We start from the raw sequence: 23,984 nt of genomic DNA on the forward strand, positions 1-23,984 counted from the left end.
ACAGGACATGAGGTCCTGTGCAGGGGTTTCAAGGAAAGGAGAAGGGGTGCCCAGAGCTGTGGTGATTTATCATACAACAGTATGTAAGAAAGTCAGATGCATTCGATGAGCATTAGCAAAGAAATCTAATCACACCAAGAGTCACAGAGATGGAAAATTAAAAATATGAAAATATTTCAAAATTGCCTTCAGATTATATTAATGCTCAGCGTTGAACAGGAAGATGAACATTCTTTCAGACTGAATTACAATTAGGTGGCATACAAGAAAAGCCTTAGAAGTAAATACTCATATATATGGTTTACATAGATGGCCAATAATCACATCTAGGTCAGGGAACTAAACCAGTGGAAAGTGATGGGGGGGAATCTGCTTACTGTATACTTTCTGAACCTTTAAACTTTTGAACCATGTGAATATACTCCAAAAAATTTAAATTTAAAAAGAAAAATATACATTTCCATTAGTTTAGCAATTTTAACACTAGGAATTTATCTTAGAGAAACACACAGAACCCAGAATAGCCAACACAACACTGAAGGACAAAAATAAAGTTGGAGGACTGACTCTATCCAACTGCAAGACTTACTACAAAGTCACAGGAATCAAGACAGTGTGATATCGTGAAAGAACAGACAAAAAGATCACTGGAACAGAACAGGGGGCCCAGAAATTGACCTTCAGAAATACAGTCAACTGATCTTTGACAAATGAGCAAAGGTAATACAATGCAGCAAAGACAGTCTTTTCAACAAATGATGCTGGAACAACTGGACACCCACATGCGAAAAGAAAGGCAGGGAGGGAGGAAGAAAGAAAAGATGTTTATTCACAACTGCCCAAACTTGAAAGCAACCAAGGTGTCCTTCAGCTGGTGAATTGATAAATTGTGGTCCATCTAGGCAAAGGGACTGTTATTAGGCACCAAAAAGAAATGAACTACTGAGCCGTGAAAACACATGAAGAAACCTTAAATGCATGTTACTAAGTGAAAGATGCCACTGTATGAATGATTCCAACCATATGACAATCTGGAAAAGGCAGAACTGTGGAGACTCTAAAAAGATCAGCAGTTGCCAGGGGATGGAGGTGGGGGAAGGAACAAACAGGTGGAGCACAGGAGAATTTTTAGGGCAATGGAAATACTCCGCATGATACTGTGATGATGGAGACATGCCATTATACATTTGTCCAAACCCACAGAATAGACAGCACCAACGTGAACCCTAAGGTAAACCAGGGACTTTCAGTGTACAGTGTGTCACTGTAGGGTCATTAACTGCAACAAATGCACCACTCTGATGAGGAATGTTGATCCCTGGGCGGGGGACAGCAAGCATATGTCGGGGGGAGGGAGTATATGGGAAATCTCCATGCCTTTTTCTCAATTTTGCTGTGTAACTAAAACTGCTCTTTAAAAAAGTCTTAATCTTTTTTTTAATGGAAAGAAAGCAGAAAAGCACTCAGAGATGCATCACTGTGTATCTGTCTAGTTAGCAAAGTAATTTGTAGAGAATTTTTTAAATTAGAAAAAATTGCCAATGCTAACCTCGCAGTTTTGACAAATGCACTCAGGAACTGTTAACAGAGAAAACTGGGTGAAAAGTATATGGCAACCCTTTGTATTATTTTTGCAATTACTCTGTAAACCTAAAATTATTCCAAACTAAAAAGATTAATTTTTTTTTAAGTTAGGAAAAAAACAACCAAAGGAGGGGGGAAAAAAGGCATAGCAAAGCACCCAAACATACTTATAGAAGTCTTCATAGAATCGCCCCTTGTGATCCTGCCTAATTGAGGCTCGGTTTATTTCAGGAAATTCATCTGAAAGAGAGAAAACAACATATGCAGATTAGATTGAAAAGAGAAATTCAGTTTCTCTGCTCCCCCTTCTGAGTCAAGGATTTGCATCACACGCAGAAACACACACACACACAGAGACAATTTTATGTCTATTAAGTTGGCTTTAAGCTGAATTGCGGCCCACAGACTTCCTGTATCTGCTAATGAACAGTGTCATTTTCCACGTTACCCCGTCCCCACAACAGACAAGGTGGGAAAGATGGAGCAATGCCAAAAGGAAGAGAATGACAGGGAAGGAGTGAGGATGGGCATGTGAAAAGCTTCACAAAAAAAAAAACTTACTCACCAAGAGATTTTGCATCGTAGAAAGTCCTAGAGAAAAGGACCACTGTCACTTCATGACTACAGTTCTTCTCCTGGGCATGAGCAGAGAAAAAGAGGGCTTAAGTCTATGCCACTCACCGCGCTGTGAGGCAGACTGCATGAACGTACACTCTCCGTTCCAGGAGGCTCGGAGGCAGCCCACGGCACGGGATGGCGCCACGTTCCTGTGGCTGCGTGGCGCAGTGGACAGAGGACCGCGGCGTCAGGCGGCCCAACTGACTCCTGGCTCTGAAACTTACCACCACATGACCTTAAGCAAGTTACCTAAAGTCCCAGGAATGTGGAAAGTGTTTTAAAAACTGCAAGTCACCCGTAAGTTTGGGTCACTGTCTCCCAGCTCCTGAGAGGGCGTGAAACAGATAGATTTGCCCATTGTCAAAGGATCGTGGTATTTGTACCTGCTTCCCAGTGTTCTCTAATTTCTTCAGAACTGTAATTTAGGGAAGAACAGAACCCATGGTGGTGGGTGTAAGAATCAAAGACATGCCCACGTACGACCAGGGCCACAGGATGAGAATTACCACTCAAGTTGAAACCAAGATAAGGAATCGCCTTTGGACTGGGATGGGGAATAGTGAGAAAACATTTCTATGAATCAGGAGATCAAGATTTGCAGATACTGACTATTATACATAAAATACATAAACAAGTTTCTACTGTAGAGCACAGGGAACTACATTCAATATTTTTTAGTAACCTATAATGAAAAAGAATATGAAAAGGAATCTATGTATGTGTACGTATGACTGAAACATAATGCTGTATGCCAGAAATTAACATAACGTTGTAAACTGACTAGACGTTAATTAAAAAAAATTTTTTTTAAACCCATTTCTATGGAGTCTGGAAATCAGTGTCCTAGAAGTAAGGTTTTGACAGATGGCATGAAATTTGCCAGTGAGCCAGCAAGCTCAGTTTCAGTTCCTCCTGGGTCTTTGAAGACAGCAAGCAGCCTACACTGACCAACCCCACATCTAATCCAACTGCGCGAATTGAGCACCCACCATACAAGGAATATAACACGATGCGCATTACACGCCACTTCATACTCTTGCACGGATGTATCTCAGGTGGACAGAGATTCCTAAATAGGAGCCACAGGACCAAGAGCAACCAACTAGCGACCAGCTAATTTACTGGACGTCTAGGCACTCCAAACTCAGCTTCAAACTCATCCGATTTCGGTATAAGTTTCATACAAAAAAAAAGCCTGACAGTAGGCTGGTGTGGGGCCGTGAGACCCTTGATTCACGTGTGATAACATACAATAGTGGTGACATGGCTGGAGACTACAGACAGGACAGCACGGGGGCTGTGCTATCAGGCTGGCACTGGATGAGTGGATGGAACTGGATTAGAATCCTGCTTTCGCAAGCTTCTGATCATGGCAAGTTATCTAACTTGTCTCAGCTGTACTTCCCCCATCTGTGTAAAAGTGACAAGAGGATTAAGTGAGAGAATATGGGTAAAACACATAACCACCATACCTGGGATCAAAATACTCAATAAATGTCAGCTGGGACTCCTCCTAATACCCCTACGCCACTATATTTGGGCTCAGAAATGAATTCATAAACTCCCGTGTTCGGCCCTGCTGTCCACAGGGTTAGCTTTAAGCTATTCAATAGGTGTATGAAGGGTAAATAACCTCCACCAAACTGTTCTAAATCAACACCAGTTACATAAAGTTATTTTAATTCAGTTTCAAGCTCTTGCTTAAAGATCTTGATTGTAACAAAATAAACAAAACTCAAGAGCAAAATCCTGTACACTAACATGGGTCTCTGCCAACCCCCATCTCTACAACTGATGCTATAAATGCTCACAGAATCTGGGGTTAGGTGACAGCTAAAGGACAACTGAGCCGGACCTGATATGGAGGTTTTCACAGACCCAATGTGGGAACAGCCATCACAGAGCCCAAGGTGGCCGTTACTCAGCCCACCCCCAAGTCCTGGCTCCCTGCAGTCCCCACTGTCTACCTCCTCCTTCAGACCCCAGCCTCAGGCAGACACAAAGGCCGAGGCACCCCTGAGCTAGGTGACTGCAGAAGCTTCCTGGCCGGCCTGCTTCCTGTCTGTCCCTGCACCAAACCGCTCCAGGCCCCTGGACTCCTCTTCCTCAAATTCTCCCCAGGTTTGATCACACTGACCCCCTGCTTGAGAATCTCTCCTGGCTCCCACTTCTCATCCAATCAAGCCCACACCGCTCGGCTTGACCTGACCCTTCCTTCTAATCCAATCCCATTACCTGACCACTCCCCACACAAAGCCCCCGAGGAGCCACAGAAGACTTCACCCCAATCTCATGTCTTGGCTCACCCGCTTCTCTCCACCTGAGACACTCTCCCATCTTCCTTCCCCACCACCCACACCCTCCTCAGCCATGCAAGTCCAAGCTCAGAAGCAAACAGAATTCCAGCCCTTCACAAGGATGGTTGGTTTGCCAACGTTTCAAACACGCAGCCCTGAGCTCCCAGCAGGCCTACAGATTCTCTGAGAGCCAGTGTCACATTTCTGCTTCTCTGACCTTCAGAGCTGGGGAAGGACAATGGAAATTAGCCTCCATCAAGGCCTAGATCCTGTTGAGATCTGACTATGCACAGGTACTTTCAAATTCCTCGAGGCGGGAACTATAACCATCTCTGTTTGCAGACAGAGAAACAGAGGCTCAGAGAGACTGAATACTTCTCCAAGATAGAAAAGCTAATTGAGTAGAACCCTACTTTTTTCTTTTCTTTTTTTTTTTTAGCGCGCGGGGGGGGGTCATTAGGTTTATTTATTTATTAATTTTTAACGGAGGTGCTGGGGATTGGACCCAGGACCTCGTGCATGCTAAGCATACGCTCTACCACTTGAGCTATACCCTTTCCCCTGAATACTAGACTCCCATCAGAAAGATAATTTGCAAACATTTCTTCCCATTCTGTGGGTTCTTTTCATTTTCTTGATAGCGTCCTTTGATGCAGAAAAGTTTTTAATTTTGAAGAAATTCAAACTACATACTTTTCCTTGGGATGCTTGTGCTTCTGGTGTAACAGGTGAGACGCCACTAACAAATCCAAGGTCATAAAAATTTCCCTTATGTTTTCTTTTAAGAGTTATATCCGTTTAGCTCTTGTATTCAGGTCCCTGATTCATTTGGAGTTAAATTTCTGTATAGGATGCGAGTTAAGGGTCCAAATTCACTCTCTGACACATGGATAGTCACTTGTCTCAGAAGCATTTGCTGAAGAGACTATCCCTTCCCTCATCGAATGGACTTGCTATTCTTGTGTAAAATCAACTGACCAGAGATGTATGGACTGACCTTTGGACTCTCAGTTCTATTCCATTGATCTGCATGGTGGTCTTTACGTGGGTACCACACCGCTTTGACTACTCTTCGTTGTAGTTAAGTTTTGATGTTAGGAAGCCAGAGTCCTCCAACTTTTCTCTTTTTCAAAATTGTGTTGGCTATTCAGGATCCACTGTCATTCCACATGTATTTTAGAATCAACTTTTCCACTCTGGCAAAAAAACACCATTGGGATTTTGACATGGACCATATTCAAATAGTTTGCTTTGCGCAGTATTGCCATTTTAACAATATTAAGTCTCTCGACCCATGAACATGGGTTGCTTGTCATTTATTTAGGGCTTTTTAATTTCTTTCAGTAATGTTTCATATACTTTAGGGTACAAATCTTGCACCGCTTCAGGCAAATTATTCCCAAGTCCTTTATTCTCTTTGATGCTCTTGTAATTGCTTTTATAATTTAATTCCCTTTTTAAAATTTAATACTTTATTTAATTTCCTGTTCAGATTGTTCATTGTGGATGAAACACAATTGATTTTGTGTGTTGAACTTTGTATCCTACAACTTTGCTGAATTTGTTTATTAGCTACAATAGTTTTTTGGTGGATTTTTTTGGATTTTCTGCATCTGTGACAGATAGCTTTCCTTCTCTGCCAATAAGGATGACTTCTATTTCCTTTTCTTGCCTAGTTGCTCTGGCTAGAATTTTCAGCACAACACTGAATACAAGTGGTGAAAGCAAGCATCCTTAGCTTGTTCCTGATCTTAAAGGTGGAAGTTTTCAGTCCTTCACCATTAAATATGACGATAGCTGTGGCGTTTTCATAAATGCCCTTTATCATGTTGAGGTGACTAAGGTAATTGAAATCTAGAGTCTTATCAGTTTAGGCTTTAGCTAAGATACTTCAATTAAATGCAGCTTAATAGAAACTGAACACTTTAAAAATCTTCATTGAATAATGTTTATTCAACGAGACTTAGTGCACAAGAAGAAACATACCTTCCATTTGGTAAAGAGATCAGCAAGGAAACCATTCACAGCTTTCTCAAAATACAGATCCCCTGAAAAGAAACGAGAAGAGGGTTTATTTCTTGCTTACAATTTCTTCTCTCAATAAAGTAACAGGAATCGGACCAGTCAAAGAGAAAGTGGGTTCTGCTATACCCTAAAACACAATCATAAAAGTGGTTTAAGCCTAGACTTTCTATACAGCCAAATTTAATATTTACCTCACTCAGTAAGCAGTCATGGCTTCAAGATAAAATGCAAGATTGAAAAAGCTTTGATGATTGAAAACTACAATATATCTTCAAAACGAGAGAAGCATCAAACTTCTAATTACTCTCAGAGTGATGCTTAAAGCTTGTCAAGAGATGATCTGGTGGACCTGGTGGACCCCAGGCATTCACTTAACTACATTTGCAGTTTCTGTTGTTCCTGAGATGCTATGATGACCCACAGTGAAAATTACTTTGTAATTTTCCCAAACACAAATTTGAATTGCATGCATCATGAGGCTGGTATGTCAGACATGGTATCCACACCTCACAGCAACTTTATCATTTTCTTACTGTGTAGTAACTTTAACAAAATGAGACAAACTTGGTGATTTCTATGAGTGCTAAAACAAGAAATGAAAGATACCAAAGAAAGTACTGGTTCTTAGCTACAGAGTTACTTCTCTATGGCTTTTGATCCTATACTTACAGATTAGAGATCTGAGAATTCAGATTTTTCATTAATACTTAATTACATTTCACATAATTCACTATATGCACCATCTGTAAAATATTTACTTATTTTTATTTATTTATTTCAGCATTTGAGGGTTTGTAAAGATCTCAGGATATACCTTTAGAGACTGTCAAGAGCTTACTGTAAATGATACCAGCTTGGGGGAAATAAGTATCTCCTGATTAGCAGTGACAATCAGTACTTAAGAACAGTAAGTACCATAAATATCAAAGTCCCACATTTCACAGCTCATCTGAATAAATATGTAAACCATAGCCGACGTAGAACGGAACACCACCTGCAATAAACAAAAACACAACTGCATTAAAAAGCAATAATGAGATAAACAACAAGTTCCTACTGTACAGCACAGGGAAATGTATTCAGTACCTTGTAATAACCTATAACGAAAAAGAATATGAAAAGGAATATATGTATGTATAAATATGACTGAAACATTATGCTGTTCACCAGAATGGATGCAACATTGTAAACTGATTATACTTCAATCAAAAAAAAAAAAGCAATAATGCATAGAGTTTCAGTTCTACAAAATGAAAAGGTTCTGGAGATCAGTTTTATAATGACATAAACATACTTAACCCTACTGAACTGTATACTTAAAAATGGTTACAGAGGGGAGGCTATAGCTCAAGTGGTAGAGTGCATGCTTAGCATGTGTGAGGTCCTGGGTTCAATCCCTAGTACCTCCTCTAAAATTAAACAAACCTAACTACCTCCCCCCACCAAAATAAAATAAATAATACAATAATAAATAAAATCTTTTTAAAATGGTTATAATGGTAAATTTTATGTTTTTACCACCAAAAAAAAAAAAAAACAGCACTGCTGGAAGATTTCTCTTAATTGCATTAGGAGCAAAGCAAGCTTCATCCCTGGCACCGCTGGCCACAAGGGGAAGAGCCTGTCCGACCCTCTAGGAATCTATGCAAGGGCAGACAGGTGCTTTCACCAGCGTGGGTAACATTCACAGCTGTTTGGATTTTCCCAACTGGAACAGACAGTCACAGGAGGAGATTCCTTGGCAAAGATCTCTCTTCATGTTAACCAACACTATCTTCTCCCGACTTTTAACTTCTGCTGGGTATTAGTGGGCATAAAGCCTGCAAGCTAGACGTGCCATCTCCATGTCTGATATTAAATAGAAGCAAATGAAGATTAGCCCCAAAGTGGAGAGAGGCAACTCTAAAACACTGGAATTTCAGGAGTCCCTGACTACATTACAGTACTGTCCTGCTGGGCAGATAGTAGCTTGATCATGAGACCAAGTTTTTGCTTGGTTCTCTGTTTTGCTTTTGGTTTAACAACTTACAACAGCACAAGGAAACAAAACCAAGAAAGGCATTTTCTCAATCTTACCCTTGTATCTTCGCTGATATAACCACACATGACTTTCTCATTCTTGACCCACAGTTCACCAGCCTGTGCCCTGAAAGGAGACACACACACACATTATTACAGGTCCTACTTAAACCAAAAAGTGTGTCTCACTCTACTCACTCTACTCTATTATTTACGCCCAGATCACCTGGCCAGTTCGAGATTTCCAGAGTACCATGAACAGATGCCACAAGATAAAGAATTCTCAGTGTACTGGATGTGTGCAACCAGAGCTCTTCATCTGGGGGTCCATACAAAACCTGTGGGTCTAAGGATGGGCTCTGGGGAACCCATGAACCCTCTGAAATGATGCAAACTTTTCTGAGCACAGAAATGTACCTTTTGTCAAATCTCAAAAGGGTCCCTGTCCCAGAAACAGCTCAGAAGCACTGATGAACCCATTGCTTAACCCAACTCCGAGACAATAAGCTGCAACAGAAACAAAATCCATCTCAGTACCAGATTAGAAGGCAAGCAGTCAGGAGGCAGGAAGGGACTATTCAAAGGAGGGCCATTCTGCTGAAAAATCTTCATGTCAGCTTGGTATTGCATTGTGAGGGCTTGATTTTTTTTCCCCCTCTGCATCTTTTTAAGGGCATGAAGTGGATACAACAGTTCAAAGAGCATGGCCTTCGGAGCTGACCAGCCTGGAGTGGAACCAGTCTAGGCAGGAATTTCAATTCTGAACATCACTCATTAGCTGAATGGTCATGGGGGAATAACTCTGCCAGACTCAGGGTCCTCATGTAAAAAAATGAGATCATGATACCTACTTTACAGAGCTGTTGTGAGAATTAAATTAAACCAGATAATCTTCAGACAGTGCTGGGATAGGAGGCACTCAACCAACAGTACTAGGGGCTCTCTGTATTAGAAGGAACAGATAAAGCGGTGACCGTGAGCACTGAGTGCTGTACCAGGGGCGGGGAAGTGGTAGCTGTTACCTGCACACCTGGTAACCATCCCTCAACCAACCACTCGACCTTCTCTTCTGCCAGTCGCAATGCAGCTGCCTGCCTGGCCCTAAGCAATCAGTCCTCATTTAAAAAAAAAAGAGGATAAGATAAAATAAAAGCTAGGAAAATGTGTACCATGAGTTGCAGCTCAGGCTACCCAGGAAACAGCAGACAGTCAGCTAGCCTCCCTGGGCCTCCCTCCCATCTGTAAAATGAAGATGGAAGGACCAAGCCCATGCTCTTCAAATACACTTCTCAGGGCCCCAGCTCTGCTTTCACCAAGAGGGGCGCTTCCTGGCATTCCTTCGCCCAGGTCCGTCTGTGAGTGGACAATGACAGCAAGCCTGACCTGGAAAGGGACCTCCTTTCCTTTAACATTATAAGGAAGGATCCGATGTTTCCATGATTTATGAGGAAGTACTCTGCACACAAGCTACTGATGCTACATTAACCAGACCTCTAAAACGAGCTCCTTCTTCAACTTCTACTAGGGTGTACAGACAAAGCAGTGTTAAAAAACTGGGGCTTAGAGTCCTGAGCCTCCACTCCCTATGGAGGTCAAGCCATCACCTTCCTGAGCCTCAGTCAAAAAAAAAAAAATTGGTAAATGTGGTTAATAAGAATCCTGCCCGATCCCTCTTCCAGAGCCCCTGGGAAGATCCAGTGAGATTCTGTAAGGGAGAGGACTTGGTGAGCCGCCAGTTATCATCCTTCCTATGGAAATGGTTCTCTATGAAATACACACACACACACACACACACACAAATGCAGTCTTGACCTTTGCTCCTCAGCCTGTAACTTGCCCTTATCCAAACAGGAACTGAGCATGGCCCCAAGAGAGGCCCCCTCTGTTTTCTACGGGCTCAAAGGAGAAAGAAATGCCACTGACAGATGCAACTGCAAAATCCACACCCCCCCAGAACACAACCCGAGACCAAGCCCTAGACCAGGATGAAGATGATGGGGGGAGTGGGTGGGCACTGGGCCTTCATTTACGGAGGGACTTCTTGGGCAGGTCACTTCCCTGTCAAATGAGCTGTTGAGGGTCAGGGACCTGCACTATCCTTTACAACTAAATTTCATCATCCTGTGAATAAAAAGTTAAAATAAGTGCAAATTATGGTCACTGCAGTGTCATTTACATTAACCCACCTTTGAACAACCTAAGTGTCCAGCCATGGCAGACCAGTTAAGTACATGATGCTGAATCCAGACAACAGAATTTCATGGAACCATTAAAATAATGCTTACAAGGAGTTTTAACTTCACCGGAAATGTATCTAGGCTTTTAAGCAGAAAAAAGGATACGAAATAGTATACACGGTATCATCATTTGAGTAAACATGCGTGTGTGCGTGTCCGTGTGAAAATAAAGTATTGGAAGGTTGCACGAAAACTTAACAGCAGTTATCTGTAGGTGGCTGGCTTTTACACTATTCTAAACTTTCTTCTTTATATGTGTTATCCAAATTTTCTAAAATAAATATATATTTTTCAAGTATAAAAACAGGTTTTGGAGGGTTTTTTTTTTAACAGTATATAAAATTAAACCTACTATATGGTTTCCAGCTAAAAGGGGAAAAAGTATAGAATATTTTAACAGAACTATGTTTACAGTGGTTGCTTCTGAGTAGTAATATGTCTTTTCCCTCTGCTTCTTTATTCTATTGTTCAGACTGTCTCCCCTGAGCATGCATCATATGTAAAACACTTAGCATTTGCCTGATCCCTAGTATGTGCTGAACAAGGGGCATCTGATCATATTAATTCTACAATCAGGGCAGATGTGTTAAGAGAATGGCCACCACATAACCAGAGCTCATCAGAGAAGATTCGAGAAGCTCCTTTGCAGTGAGGCGGATCGAGCAGGAAAACACCAAACTGCATGCTCCCATGAGCTTTAAGTGTGATTCTCAAACAGATCTATCTGCTCCCAGACAGCTGGGAAGGCAGAGCCAGAAATTACTCAGTATTGCTCCCTCTGGAGTGTGAGTCAGAAAAAAAACTTACGTTAAAAAAAAAAAAACCAAACTGAAAAAAAAAAAACCAACAAAAAATAAAACCAGTAGCTAGTTGGCAGTCCCCAAAACTGTACCTGGGAAAATGGGATCTCTTCACAATGATATTAAATAGAGTAGGTTTCTAAATTCAATTTTTTTTAATATTTATTTTTTACTGAAGTATAGTTTGTATATAATACTGTATTATATGTTACAAGTATATACTATAGTGATTCATAATTTTAAAAGGTTCTACTCCACTTATGGGTATTATAAAATATTGGCTGTATTCACAGCGTTGTACAGTATACCCTTGCAGCTGATTTTACACATTGTAGTTTGTACCTCTTAGCCCCCATGCCTATCTTTCCCTCTCTCCACTGGTAACCAACAGTTTGTATCTGAGTCTGCTTCTTTTTTGTTATAGTCAGTAGTTGGTTATGTTTTTTAGATTCCACATACAAGTGATATCATACAGTCTTTGTCTTTCTCTGACTTATCTAAGTTCAAATTTTAAAACAGCAGCCTACTAATCGTTAGGAGATAGATTTCAGTGCAATATTTTTCTTTTAATAATTTCTTTAATTTTTTAAAATATTGATTTTGGAGGGTTTTTTTTGTTTTTTTGTTTTTTGGGGTTTTTTTAAGAATACATTGTGAATTTACTCAGAGAAAATAAAAATGTTTCTCTTTAAGGAAAAATAATGTTTCCCAGGCAGGGCCTCAAGGTAATGAAACTGTCTATGTCCTTAACTGTTGACTAAATTACCAGAGTAAAAGACTAAATGACAAAGAAATTCTTTAATAATTTATTATGACTATTTTTTTCTTATACAAGGCCCAGAGCACCTTTTTTTTTGAAATTTGCCTGCCTTCATGTAGTTAGGAAAAGAAAGTGACTTTTTTTTTTCTTAATCTATAAAACAGGAAGTTTTGATTAAATACATGTTCATCTAAGGCTTTTTCCAGTTCTAAGATTGTGAGTGTAGACCGTCTTTGTTAGAGAACACCAGGTGGCCCAGCAATGCCCACCCACCTTAATACTGCACTAGTGCATTGTGGGGTTTGAGGGTTTGTTACAACCACCTGATGTTTTAAGCTACCGTGTATTTCATTATACAGACTCCCATACACCTCAAACACTATCTGTAGTGCAATTACTGCAGTAGATCCTACTCCCGTTTACAAGCTGGTAAATCAAGAGTGACATAGTATTTACCTGATGCCAGCAAATTCCACCTTCTGAGTGATATAGGCACATGTGCTGACCTAAGGAAAGAGAGAGGGGGAGAGAGAGAGATTCAACAACACATCACGCCATAAAAGGTCACAAAGAAAGTCTCCTGGCTCTAGTCTCTTCTAATAACCCAAAGTTCAATTAACATGGGAGTAACAGGTTTATCCCAGAGGAAAACCCACTGGGGCAGGTATGACAGTAGGATCTCCAGAGTTTGGCAAGTGTGAACTATAGTCAAAGCCAGGTGGATAGTAAGTGGCCAGCTTCACTGATAACACTTATCTTGAAATACGTTTGCATCCAAAACTACATTTACACATGGAACGTTTATTTCTCATTTTAGAGAGTGGAGCCCTCTTCCACCAAATAAAAAATGAGCAAAGATTTTTTTTTCAGAAAATACACACCATATGGAAATTCTACCTGTAATCTGTTGTTTCATAATATTCAAAAAGCCCAAAAGGAGAATTTTCAGCCCCAGTTCACAATTCTGATGACCTGATCATTTTAAGTAGAAAATGTTAATTAAAAATAAATAAACAAGGAAAAATGGGAGGAGGTGTAAAGCAAAAAGCTGTCTAACTTGGAAGCAACAGAATCTGGGTTCTAGCCCAGTATCGACGAGCTTTCAGGTCTTGGGCTATCATCTCAGCTCTCACATCTATAAATCAGGGGTAATAAACGCCTGTCCACAGGAAATGTGAGGAGTAAATGAGATCAGGTAAAAATCTGAAAACTAAAGTCCCGTTCAAATGTAAAATAATACTATAAATTCCTATTCAAACCAAAAACACTGGGTTCAATCCCCAGTACCTCCATTAAGGGAAAAAAAAAGAAGGAAAGAAACTATTGAAAAAAAAAAAGTTAAAAAAGACAAATGATATGTTTTCAATAATTTTTCTGTGCTACTGGAATTATCAATGATTTTATCCTCTTCTCCCTACCAGATCTCCCAAATCTCGAGGGTGAACATGGATTATTAACATCATGGGAAAAGTAAAAAAGTAATGCACTCTTTTTAAGTCACATCTTACCAAACTTTTCTTTAGCCGCCACATATCCCCACGGCCAATATATTGATCCTTAAAGGTTAATTCCACGAGGTCAAGGGTCACATCCTAAAAGGGATAATCAATCAAATACACCTCTCTGTATTACTCTGCCACACTTTACGGTCATAAGGCAATGCCCACTCAACACGGGAAAACCTTTTGACAAAAAAGTCAACTCCTGGAAGACCATTTAATAGCAGAACCCTGACAAATAGAATTTTATCCAGCTAAAGGCTTTCAAGTACCGATCAGTCTACAACAGATACTACAGCCACTGTATCATGGTTCAGGGCAAAGGGTACCAGAGTACTGATTCTGAGTTTTACACACAAACACAACAATGAGCTGTGGCTTCATTTTCCTTGATAATGTCAATATTATCTCTCGGACAATGATTTTTGCCTCTAAATTTTATAGCATCATTTCTCAAAGAAAAATGAGAATATGCAAAGAAATTTTAGTATTTTACTACAAAATTTTACATTCAGCTTCACAAACACACATAAACATGCAGACCCTTTGTAGGATAAGCTTTTAAAAATGAGGGAGGGCTTTAAATGCAGGCTACAATCTACCTATAGCCTAAATGACCTATATACGACCACGTATTTAATAGTCTAACACTACACTTAAGTAACTCATTATTTCCTTAGAGACCTAATGTTGAAGAAGGGTGTTAATCATTCCCCAAAAGATAGTCAAATGAGAATAAAGACACACCTTAGGGTCTACAACATTCACATACACATCTTGATAAGGTCTTAGTCGGAACACTTGAGTCACAGTCTGGTCCACACTGATGGTTTCTGAAACAGACGAAATCTGGATCAGAAAACACATTCTGAAAAATCAGGTAAATATAGTCTAATCTATAAATACTCAGACATTCAACAAACAACACAACAAGTGATCCTTTGCCAAGGGTGAGACATATCCTTTGCCTTCTAGAAGCTTAAAATTTAGAGAGTTCTCTGCTTTTCAGGTGAAATAAGACCTGAATTCAAGTAATTAAAAAATGAGAGAATCAGACAGAGATACAGCGAGAGAAAGAGAAGAAGAAAGAATTTAAGAAGCAACGTAAGAAAGTAGGTTTGTGAAAGTTTAGAAAAGGAAATAGATTCTTCCTCTTTTGGGATGAAAGTAGCAGGGGTAGTTAAGGAAAAAATCAACTTTTTAAGAGCCCTTAAGTCTGGTAAGTAAGAAATTTAACAGGTGGCAGGAGGTGAGGGTAAGGAGGACCCTCAGGACCTGGGTTTTATAGAACGTTTTCCCAACAAGTTAAAATATTAAAAAGTTGTTAACATCAAAATCCCTTTACAGCAAATTAGGTTTTTTGGTCTTTCGATTGCCATTTAAGGAATTACTTTATTTGCTGTCAGTTAACATTTTAGTTCCTTGTTCAGCATGGTACAGTCACTAGGGGAAGGAAGAAAGGATTTGGATCCAGAATGAGTAATGAGAATCACTGCTCCAGCTCCTTCACTTACTGACTCCAGCGAAGCCAATTCATCCTACTGAGACAAAGTTTCCTTGCTTACCCAAGAGTTAGGGGGGGAGGAGGATGTCGCTCAGTGGTAGAGTGCGTGCTTAGCATGCACAAGGTCCTGGGTTCAATCCCCGGTACCTCCATTAAAAATAAGAACCAAATAAACCTAATTACCTCCCCCTCAAATAAAAATAAATAAAATTATAAAAGAGAGTTAGTGGGAAGACCAAGAAAGACAGATAACAAACAGCGCCTTGCACAAGTGGGAGGTAATCTACAATATCCAGTCCTCCCTTGCTCCAACCCAAAATAGGCACTCAACATTTTGTGAAAAAATATAATATTGAGCAAAGCATGCTTTGCCAACAAGTGTAAAGCTTCATCTATTCAGATAACGTTCCTCTTGACTCTAAATACAGATTTTTTTTTCAGTGCCTTCAAGATGCTGAGAAATGAGATTCCTTGGCAGTTTTGCTATCTGATGATTTTTATTGTTTTAGCAGGAACAGAATTTGATAAGGAGTATTGTGCTCTCATTCCCTGCGATTAAGAGGGGTTTCTTACAGTTTCTAAAACAGTAAAGTGTAAAAATCTAAGAGAAGAGAGATGGAATTCTTACCTTTCTGCAAATCCTCCTTAAGTGATTTGACCTGCAAAAGCAGAGGGCTGGGGGGGAAAAAAAGCAACAAAGATTTGGGATGTTGTCAGCAGCAACTAACCAGTTTTCCTCACCGCCCACAAAAGACAAACATCACACTGGACTGACTGTAACTGAAGGAAGCATGACAATGGGAGAAAGTTCCCTTAGAAGGAAGCTCTGCACTGTCTTCCAGGGAATGGATAAACGCTACAGAATTGTTCACAGAGTTGTCATCTCAGCTTTAAAAACAGGAAGAATGGACCACTTTTTGAAAGGTGATTGGTTTATCACATCCTAGAGGGCTGGGGCATTTTTATCCAAACGCAAAGAGCTGTGTTCCCCTTCGAGCCCCTTAGACAAAACCTCATTTGGAACCAGCAGGTGGCCCAGTGAGTTCCCTTGAGCCTAGTCCAACGCTCACCTGTACTCATCGTTGGGGTGAGCAATCTCCACAATGTCCCCAAGCTTGATGTGAGGAAACACCTTGGGGTTCACGACTAGCTCATCATCTGAAAGACAATTCAGTGATCTCAGGAAGATAACCACTCACTTGGGGGTTTTTTGTTTGTTTGTTTGTTTAGGTCCACTTAGCTTTTAAAGGCAACAGATATCTACAACCCAGAATTTTATATTCTTTCTCTGACTGAGCTTATTTCCAAGGCTCAAAGATAAATATATTTCTGAAAACAAATATATGTATGTATATGCAAGACTGGGACATTGTGCTGTATACCAGAGATTGGTACACTGTAACTGACCGTATTTCAATTAAAAAAAAAAAGATAAATATATTTTAGGGATTGGATATGGCAGTCTGCTTTACAAATTCTACATACAAATATATGTATGTGGTTTATATTTATATATGTACGTGGTTTAAATTTACATATGTATGTGGTTTTCTTTTAAATATTTTTTAACTTGACAATCTATACAGTCACTTTATTTCTTAAACTTTAATTTTTTTTTCTTATTCTCTTTTTTCCTCTTTTTTTTTTCTTTTTAAAGCCCAGTATTTTATCCTTGCTTTATTGGAGGGAGAGGTGGGGGAGAGAGGTAATTCGATTGTTTTTCACTATTTGGGGAGGAAGGTAATAGGTTTGTTTGTTTGTTATCGAAGGTACGGGGGATTGAACCCAGGACCTCGTGCATGCTAAGCACACCCTTTACCACTGAGCTGTACCCTCCCCTCCGAAAACAAGTCACTTGGGTGACAGGTTGCTGTGTCTGTTCTCATGCTGGGTCCTGACAACCCCAGCAGGTTGGTATTATGACTCCAGCTCACAGATGAGGTTCCATCTAAAACTGGAATTCAGCTCGACTACAGAATTAGCACCGGGATCCAGAGCGAGTGAGCTGCTGAGTGGGAGGGACAGTGTCCAGGTACCTTTGTCTGCAGGCCCCTGCTCCTGGGGAAAAAGCAACCCTTACTCTCTGGGAATAAGGCCTCTTGGACGATCCTTCACTCCCTCCAATGACATGTATCTGGTATATCCTGGGAACAAAACAGCTGGGTCCCACAGAGACAGCACCATTCCTTCTATTTATACGGTGTTCAAAGAACTTCTCAAAATACTGTCTTCATGTGGCCTTCAAAATAAACCTTTGGTTCTAACAGAAGCAAGGAAACAACCTAGGAGATAAAGCAACTTGCCAAAGGGTAGATAGCCAGTGACAGTCTAGCCAGGACTGATTACTAGTCCAGGGTCCATAAAGCACACCAGCTCTCATACCTCATGAAAAACAAGCCAAATAACATGTCCTGGATCTGGGAGGGCAGCACCTGATCAGGGAAAAACTTCAGATTTCAGTTCATGGTAGGCTCCAATGAGACTCTTAAAACATAGGGAGGAGATGTTTTCCTGTGTTTATCTACCTCTGCCCCCCACTGAGGGTGGGGGCAAACTCTTTCAAATATAACAAACCCAGAATCATAAAGATTGGATGGTTTTTTTTTCCCCCATTTTAATTTTTAAGGAAAGACATGGCCTTTAATTATGCTAAAACCATGACAAATAAGTATATCCAGAATTTTAATATAATCAGACCCAACAAAAGTTCAGCCCAGGAAAGCAAAGCACTGGGTTAATCCCACAGTGGTTTTTTTTGTTTGCTTGTTTTTGTATATTGTATCCGTCGACAGATGTATGCCAAATCCTCTACGAAGCCTTTTCCTAACTTCCACTGTCTGAATTAAGCTCCCTGAACCTATATTCCATCCTGCTTTGTTTTGTCATTTCCTTTTTGCATGTCTGTCTCATCAAGCCAAAAGCTCCTTAGGGACAAGGGACTTGGTCATAATCTTTATGTTTGGTACATTATGTACCTAATAAGTATTTGTGGATGTGTTTTTTTAATTCCTTTATTTTATTTATTATTTTAAGTATAGTTGATTTAAAAGATTGTGTTAGTTTCTGGTGTACAGCATAGTGATTCAGTATTTTTGCAGATTCTATTCCATTAGAGGTTATTACAAGATAATAGGTGTAATTCCTCGTGCTATATAGTATATCCTTGCTGTTTATCTATTTTATACATAGAAATTTGTATCTGTTAATACCAAACACCTAATTTGTCCCTCTTCCATTCCTTCTCCCCTTTGGTAAGGACACATTTGTGAGTTTATTTCTGCTTTGCACATACATTCATTTGAATTCTTTTCTATATTCCACATGTAAGTGATAGCATATAGTATTTTCTCTTTCTCGGTCTGATATACTTCACTAAGCATAATATTCTCTAGGTCCATCCATGTTGCTGAAAATGGTAGTATTCATTCTTTTTTTTGGCTGGGTAATATTGTCAGATTTTTTTTTTTCTTCACAGTCCCGCAGCACACTGGGTACGGCACCCAGCTACCTTTGTCTTGTACACAGGAAACAGCAGACTCATGTACATTGTATATACACTATACATACTGTATCCTTTCCTCTGTCAAAAGTTATTTCTGTTGTCTCTTCAATTCTGCTCCACAAACTTCAGCAGCCTCAACTGCATACAAAGTCCAGTGTTAACAACAGACTGTGGTTTCAGCAGAAATTGAGTTTTAAATATAGCGATGCCTGGTATATCCTTGTCCTGGGAATTACAATGGCTACATTTACTGAGCAGCTGGAAGAAGCCTGGTACTCTGCTGAATACTTTACATACATCACTTCACTTATCCCCATCAGACCTTGTGATACAGAAACTATTCTTTTCCATTTTTGGCCATCCTTGTCTTTGGGAGGCTTATACATATATAACAGAGGAGCAAATGCATATTCAAGTGCAAATTTTTAAAATACTCATCGGGTTGTTAACTCCAATTTCTGAAGCAAATTAGGTTGTTAGGACAGAAAGAAAGGAAAAAAAACTTACGAGTAGGTGTTTTCCTATCCTGCAGATTTATAGATTCAGGGTGTAAGAGAAATGGAGAAACCATTCTAAAATGCTTGAATTTGTAGTTAAGGTAAACTAGAGGCCTGTCCAAGGTCACAGGGAAAGTTAGAGGCAGAGCTCACAGCCGATTCTTGTTTAATGGGGGACAACATGCTGTATCCTGCCCCTTCTCACTGCGCCTCAGAGCCAGGCAAAGGTTCATGCTTTGATCATACCTGTCTTACATATATCTACTACTTCTCTCTCACGGAACATGTTTCATCTGCCAAGCCAGTGCAGACTGAAATTTTACGGGACATACACAATATATACGTAATAAAAAATACAAGCAAATAAAGCATAGCAAACTGGCAATATTCACAACGTTCCTTAAAATGCAGAATGCAAATACTTCTGGAAGGACCCTGTGTCTCCTGTCCTACCCTCCCCACTATGGTATTTCACCTGCTGCTTCACTAAGTTGCTTGGCTAGCCTCGACTGTCACACAAGCCAGTGTGTAATTTTCAAGGTACAGGACACACCAGAACCTCAGCAAACTTACACAACCCCCAAAGAATAATCGATACTGACCACTGCCCCCAAAGCCCTTCTTGTGGATGACGAGTTTGTAGACCTTTGTGGTTCTCATCTTGCACTGTTGTTTCCTTCAGCTGTTCCAAGCTTGGGGGAGAGAAATCATTTTGCCTCCCTGCCACTGAAACACAAACAAAAAGGCTGGAATGTGAGACATTCCCTTGCAACTGCTTTTAGATTTTAGGGCAGTGAAAATACTGCTGTTGCTCAGCAGAGAGGTGGCAGCAACCCTTGCATGATTCCTCTAATAACCAGGAAGCATGGAGAACAAACAGAACCAACGAATCTGGGAAGGAAAGGGAATTCGGGTCAGGGTCTAGTCCAACCTCCGAGCAGATATTCTATCACACCCTTAAAGGGAAAATTTGTAATGAATAAAGCACTCATTACCTTGCCTCTATCTAAACCAGTAACACCCAAATATTAAAGAGGTCTTAAAAGAGGTTAGGCACACTCCTTCTGCAGATGAGGAAAGTGAGGGCCAGAGCAAGGGACTTGTCCAAGGTCCCTCAGAGATGGGAGGCACTTCCACTGGCGACGTTTCGCCGTCGATGTTCCGGGCAAGGAGAGTGTAAATAAGAGGAAGGCACGGGTTCCTTCCCCAAACCTCCATCTGCACAAACTCAGCAGTTCCTCCCCGCACACCCTCATTTCACAGCTGAGGCCACTGAGGATCAGAGACGGGGAGAGACTTGCCTAAGGTCACACAGCGGGCTGGAGGTGGCGTCAGGATTCGAACCTGTCCACGGCCCCCTCCCGCCTTATTCCCAAATCCGGGCCCTGGCGGTCAGCTCCACTCACCCGCAGCTCCGGAGCCCCTTCCCGCCTGAGGCCGGAGACCCGAGGGCCGGACCCCGGCCAGGGCCCCCGCGACTCCTCTGTACGCTCCGCCTACGCCCGCGCAGCCGGCGCGGATCCGGTGCGCGAGCTCCCGGTGCTGGCCCGCCCGCCGCGGCCACGGAGCTCTCACCTGAGAACCCGCGCCGCTCCGATGGCTCCGCCCCGGGGCACCACCCCCTTCCCGCCCACTCGCCCCGGGCCGCTCTGGCCCGGCCTCCGCCTCGTCTCGGTGTCCGCGCCACTTCCCCATCCGGGGCTCGCGCCGGGGGCGGGGCCTCGCTTGCGGCCTGCGGGTCGGGCCGCCCCACCTCCTCTCCGCATTCCCGGCGTTTCCCGCTCCCGAGCCTGATGGCCGCCCCTCCCAGAAGGGAAATCCGTTTCGTCCCAGAAGTTCCGAAACAGATCCGAGCCCAGGAGGTTCGCTTGCTACCTAGTAACGTCCCCAGCAGGGCCAACTCGGGCGAGTGTCCCCGCATCAGTAAACGATGTTATGGTCCCTCGCCTGACCTCACAGGGCTGCTGAGATGCACAAAATAGGGTTTCTGGGAGAACTTATGTAAAATGCAAAGGACCGAGCACGTGAGACCTAGTGCGATGCTGGAAAGTATCCGCCTTGGGGGCCTCGTCAGAGACTTCCAAACCCCGAGTGGCGTTGCGTGCCTCTCTGGTTATTAGAAATAGCTACCGTAACTTTCACAGGCTTCCCTAGGAGGTGGCAGGTGCTATCCTATTTCACAGACAGGGAAACAGGCTGAGGATACGAAAAACTCCTCCGAAGGAAGCAAGGACGGATCCTGACCCAGTTGGATCCAACCTGGCTCCGAAGGCTGAGCATTTAACCAGCAACCTCATGTCTCAACCAAGGACTCAGACTAAGCCCATACCTGTCGGGACATCTTCTTAGGGAAAAAAAAAATCAGAGCTCTGTGGGCAGTGCCTGAAGATGGCCGAGGGCTCCTGGCAAGTTGCCAGCTCCAGCTGCTTGACCTACGGTTTTCAGGAGTTTTGTGAATGTTGAAAGAAGCATCGCATACCACAGAGACTGGGGAGTGGGTAGGGGAGTGGACTGCGGCCAGAGCTTCCATAAGCACCTGTGCTTTTATTTCAGGATTCGATATAAAGAAATAATTGTAATCTTTAATAGTAAAGAAAAGCAAGTTATCAAGCAGACAGCAAAAGTTGCAAGATTTTCAGGGATAAAACGTTAAATGTAAAGGACATTTTTACGTTGCCAGTTCGAGAGACAAGCCCAGATCCCCCAGGCTGTTTTTTCAGTGGCTGGTGGGAAGTCCTTCCCTCTCACACAGCTAATGGGACTCTCCCTCCCTGGGGAATTTGAGTCCTCCTGAGAGATGTCCATCTTTGCTGTCATAACTTAGAAATGCAATTATTTCACCTTCCAATCAGGCAAAAATTTGTAAAAAATCTTGACAAATTTTGAGATCTTAAAAATTGTCTAAAGCCGGTAACGTTTACAGAAGGCTGGCGCCGGGAGCTCCCAGGCTGGGGGCCCGATGCTTTTGGTTCTACAGTCCTGTGCTCCAACGACCTGCAGGACTGTCTGCTTTTAGCTGTGTGACTTTGCACAAGGTAATTCTGTTCTCCCCTGACCGCTGGGAATAAAAACTATGTGTTCTTCCTCCTTCACAAGGTGTTTGAGGGACATGTTAACATTTAGGGTGTTACTGACTCACCAAAAGCGTGGAATTTGTCAGGAAACTGGCTCTCCTCAACTTTTAGGGGGTTGAATGATATATATGATACTTCTTCGGGATCCTTTTGTGCTTAAAACAGAGCTAGGAGCAAGGCTAGGACCAGGGTGCGGTGGATGAGGCTAATGAGAAACTTGCGTTACTTAGGGCACAGAATGTTAAAGGGGTGCCGAAAAACTCAGCAAGATAAATAATTATGTTATTTTTTGAAATAAGAATAATACAAAAAATCTATGAAGAACAAAATATCATTTTTAAATAAATATCATTAAAAATAAATATGAAATCAACAATGGTGCTGTGTATGCAGTCACATTAGCGCCTGAGGCAAAAGACAAACCAGTAATACTGGGTTTCTCAGGTCCCCTTCTATAAGCATGTAGTTGCCTAAGAAAAAACTTGAGGACTTGAGTATGATAAATGTAGAAATGTTTTAAAGTGAATTTTTAGTTGATTCATCCCAACAGCATCTGTATTATCCTATATGTGAACTGTGTATGTATGTGGACCATATATGGACAGGCTGTAAACAATGGAGCTAGCCTTTGGGTTTGTATATCTTCAGCCCCTAACTAAAGCTGGGACAACACTTATCTCAGATAAAATGGTCCACATTTTGACTGGTTCAAAGACAGAATTAAAATCCCCCAGAACCTTCAAACTTTAGCTCTCTAGTCAGAAACCACCAATTTCTAACACAAGGCTGTGTGTTTTGGGGCAAGTTGATTGCATTCTCTGGACCTTCTCAATTCCCCCTTGAATAAATATTCTTTTCCTTCCTTCAAGTATCTGTTGAATGTCTGCTTGTGCAGGACACTGCGCTAGGTGATGTTCTGTAAACAGAACAGACAAGGGTAGGAGGGACATGATAAATAAGTCAATAAATAAATGAACCGGCAATTTCAGCCAGTGTTACAGCTACGAAGAAATTGAAACAAGATGCTGTTACAAGGAGAAGGAGCAGGGGAATGATGATCTAAAACACTGATTCCAGTTATAAAAAGATCTCCTGGACTGCCAGGGCAGAAGCTAGGAGGCCCGGAGGACTGCAGCCATTCGGCCAGAAAAACGAACGGGACCAGGGTGGTAGCAGTGGAGTCAGATCCTGGGCGGGAGGCTCAGCAGGAGACGAGTCCAAAGGTGTGTTCCCCTTTAAGAGCCCAGGCTTTAGGGGTGGGGCAGAGGGCCGCGTGCGCTAGCCGAGGGAGGGAGGTCCCAAGCGGGAAGAGCCTCACCTAGGAGTGCGCGCGCGCGTCGCGGGGGCGGGACTTGGGCGAGCCCGCATGGCTGGCTCGGGCCCCGGATGAGGAAGTGCGGGGAGACCATAGAGACGAAGAGGCGGCGGTGGCAGGAGCGCCCCCGAGCTCTCGGCTCCGCAGGCTCAGGTAGACTTGGCGGCGACGGGGCTGCGGCTGCAGAGGCCGGGCTGGCGGGGCGAGCGCGGGCCGCGGAGCAGGTCTCAGGGTAAGAGACCGGGGGCGGGAA

The 23,984-nt window shown here is 42.0% G+C and overlaps 2 protein-coding genes across 4 annotated transcripts in view; one reads left to right on the plus strand and one right to left on the minus strand.

Annotated features, from left to right (window-relative positions):
* DEPDC5 (DEP domain containing 5, GATOR1 subcomplex subunit) overlaps positions 1-20,939 on the minus strand; it is a 77,992-nt gene extending 57,053 nt beyond the window's left edge. The window contains exons 1-12 of the mRNA XM_006218025.4: positions 20,749-20,939; positions 19,945-20,068; positions 16,414-16,501; positions 15,972-16,018; positions 14,587-14,672; positions 13,849-13,932; positions 12,797-12,846; positions 8,601-8,670; positions 7,440-7,518; positions 6,486-6,547; positions 2,150-2,219; positions 1,752-1,824 (exon numbers count right to left, since the gene is read on the minus strand). Of these exons, the coding sequence (XP_006218087.1) occupies positions 1,752-1,824; positions 2,150-2,219; positions 6,486-6,547; positions 7,440-7,518; positions 8,601-8,670; positions 12,797-12,846; positions 13,849-13,932; positions 14,587-14,672; positions 15,972-16,018; positions 16,414-16,501; positions 19,945-20,002 (767 nt within the window). The 5' untranslated portion in view covers positions 20,003-20,068; positions 20,749-20,939. The remainder of the gene's footprint in view (positions 1-1,751; positions 1,825-2,149; positions 2,220-6,485; positions 6,548-7,439; positions 7,519-8,600; positions 8,671-12,796; positions 12,847-13,848; positions 13,933-14,586; positions 14,673-15,971; positions 16,019-16,413; positions 16,502-19,944; positions 20,069-20,748) is intronic.
* Positions 20,940-23,776: 2,837 nt separating this feature from the next.
* The window catches only part of PRR14L (proline rich 14 like), a 38,880-nt gene continuing 38,672 nt past the window's right edge, over positions 23,777-23,984 (plus strand). For 2 of the 3 annotated variants that reach the window (XM_072953530.1, XM_072953532.1), the window contains exon 1: positions 23,820-23,963. The gene's annotated coding sequence lies outside the window, so the exon portion shown is untranslated. Of the gene's footprint in view, positions 23,964-23,984 lie in introns of all 3 variants that reach the window. The other variant, XM_072953531.1, reaches the window with a different exon arrangement.

The sequence above is a fragment of the Vicugna pacos genome, chromosome 32, assembly GCF_048564905.1.
Source record: "Vicugna pacos chromosome 32, VicPac4, whole genome shotgun sequence".
NCBI lineage: Eukaryota > Metazoa > Chordata > Mammalia > Artiodactyla > Camelidae > Vicugna > Vicugna pacos.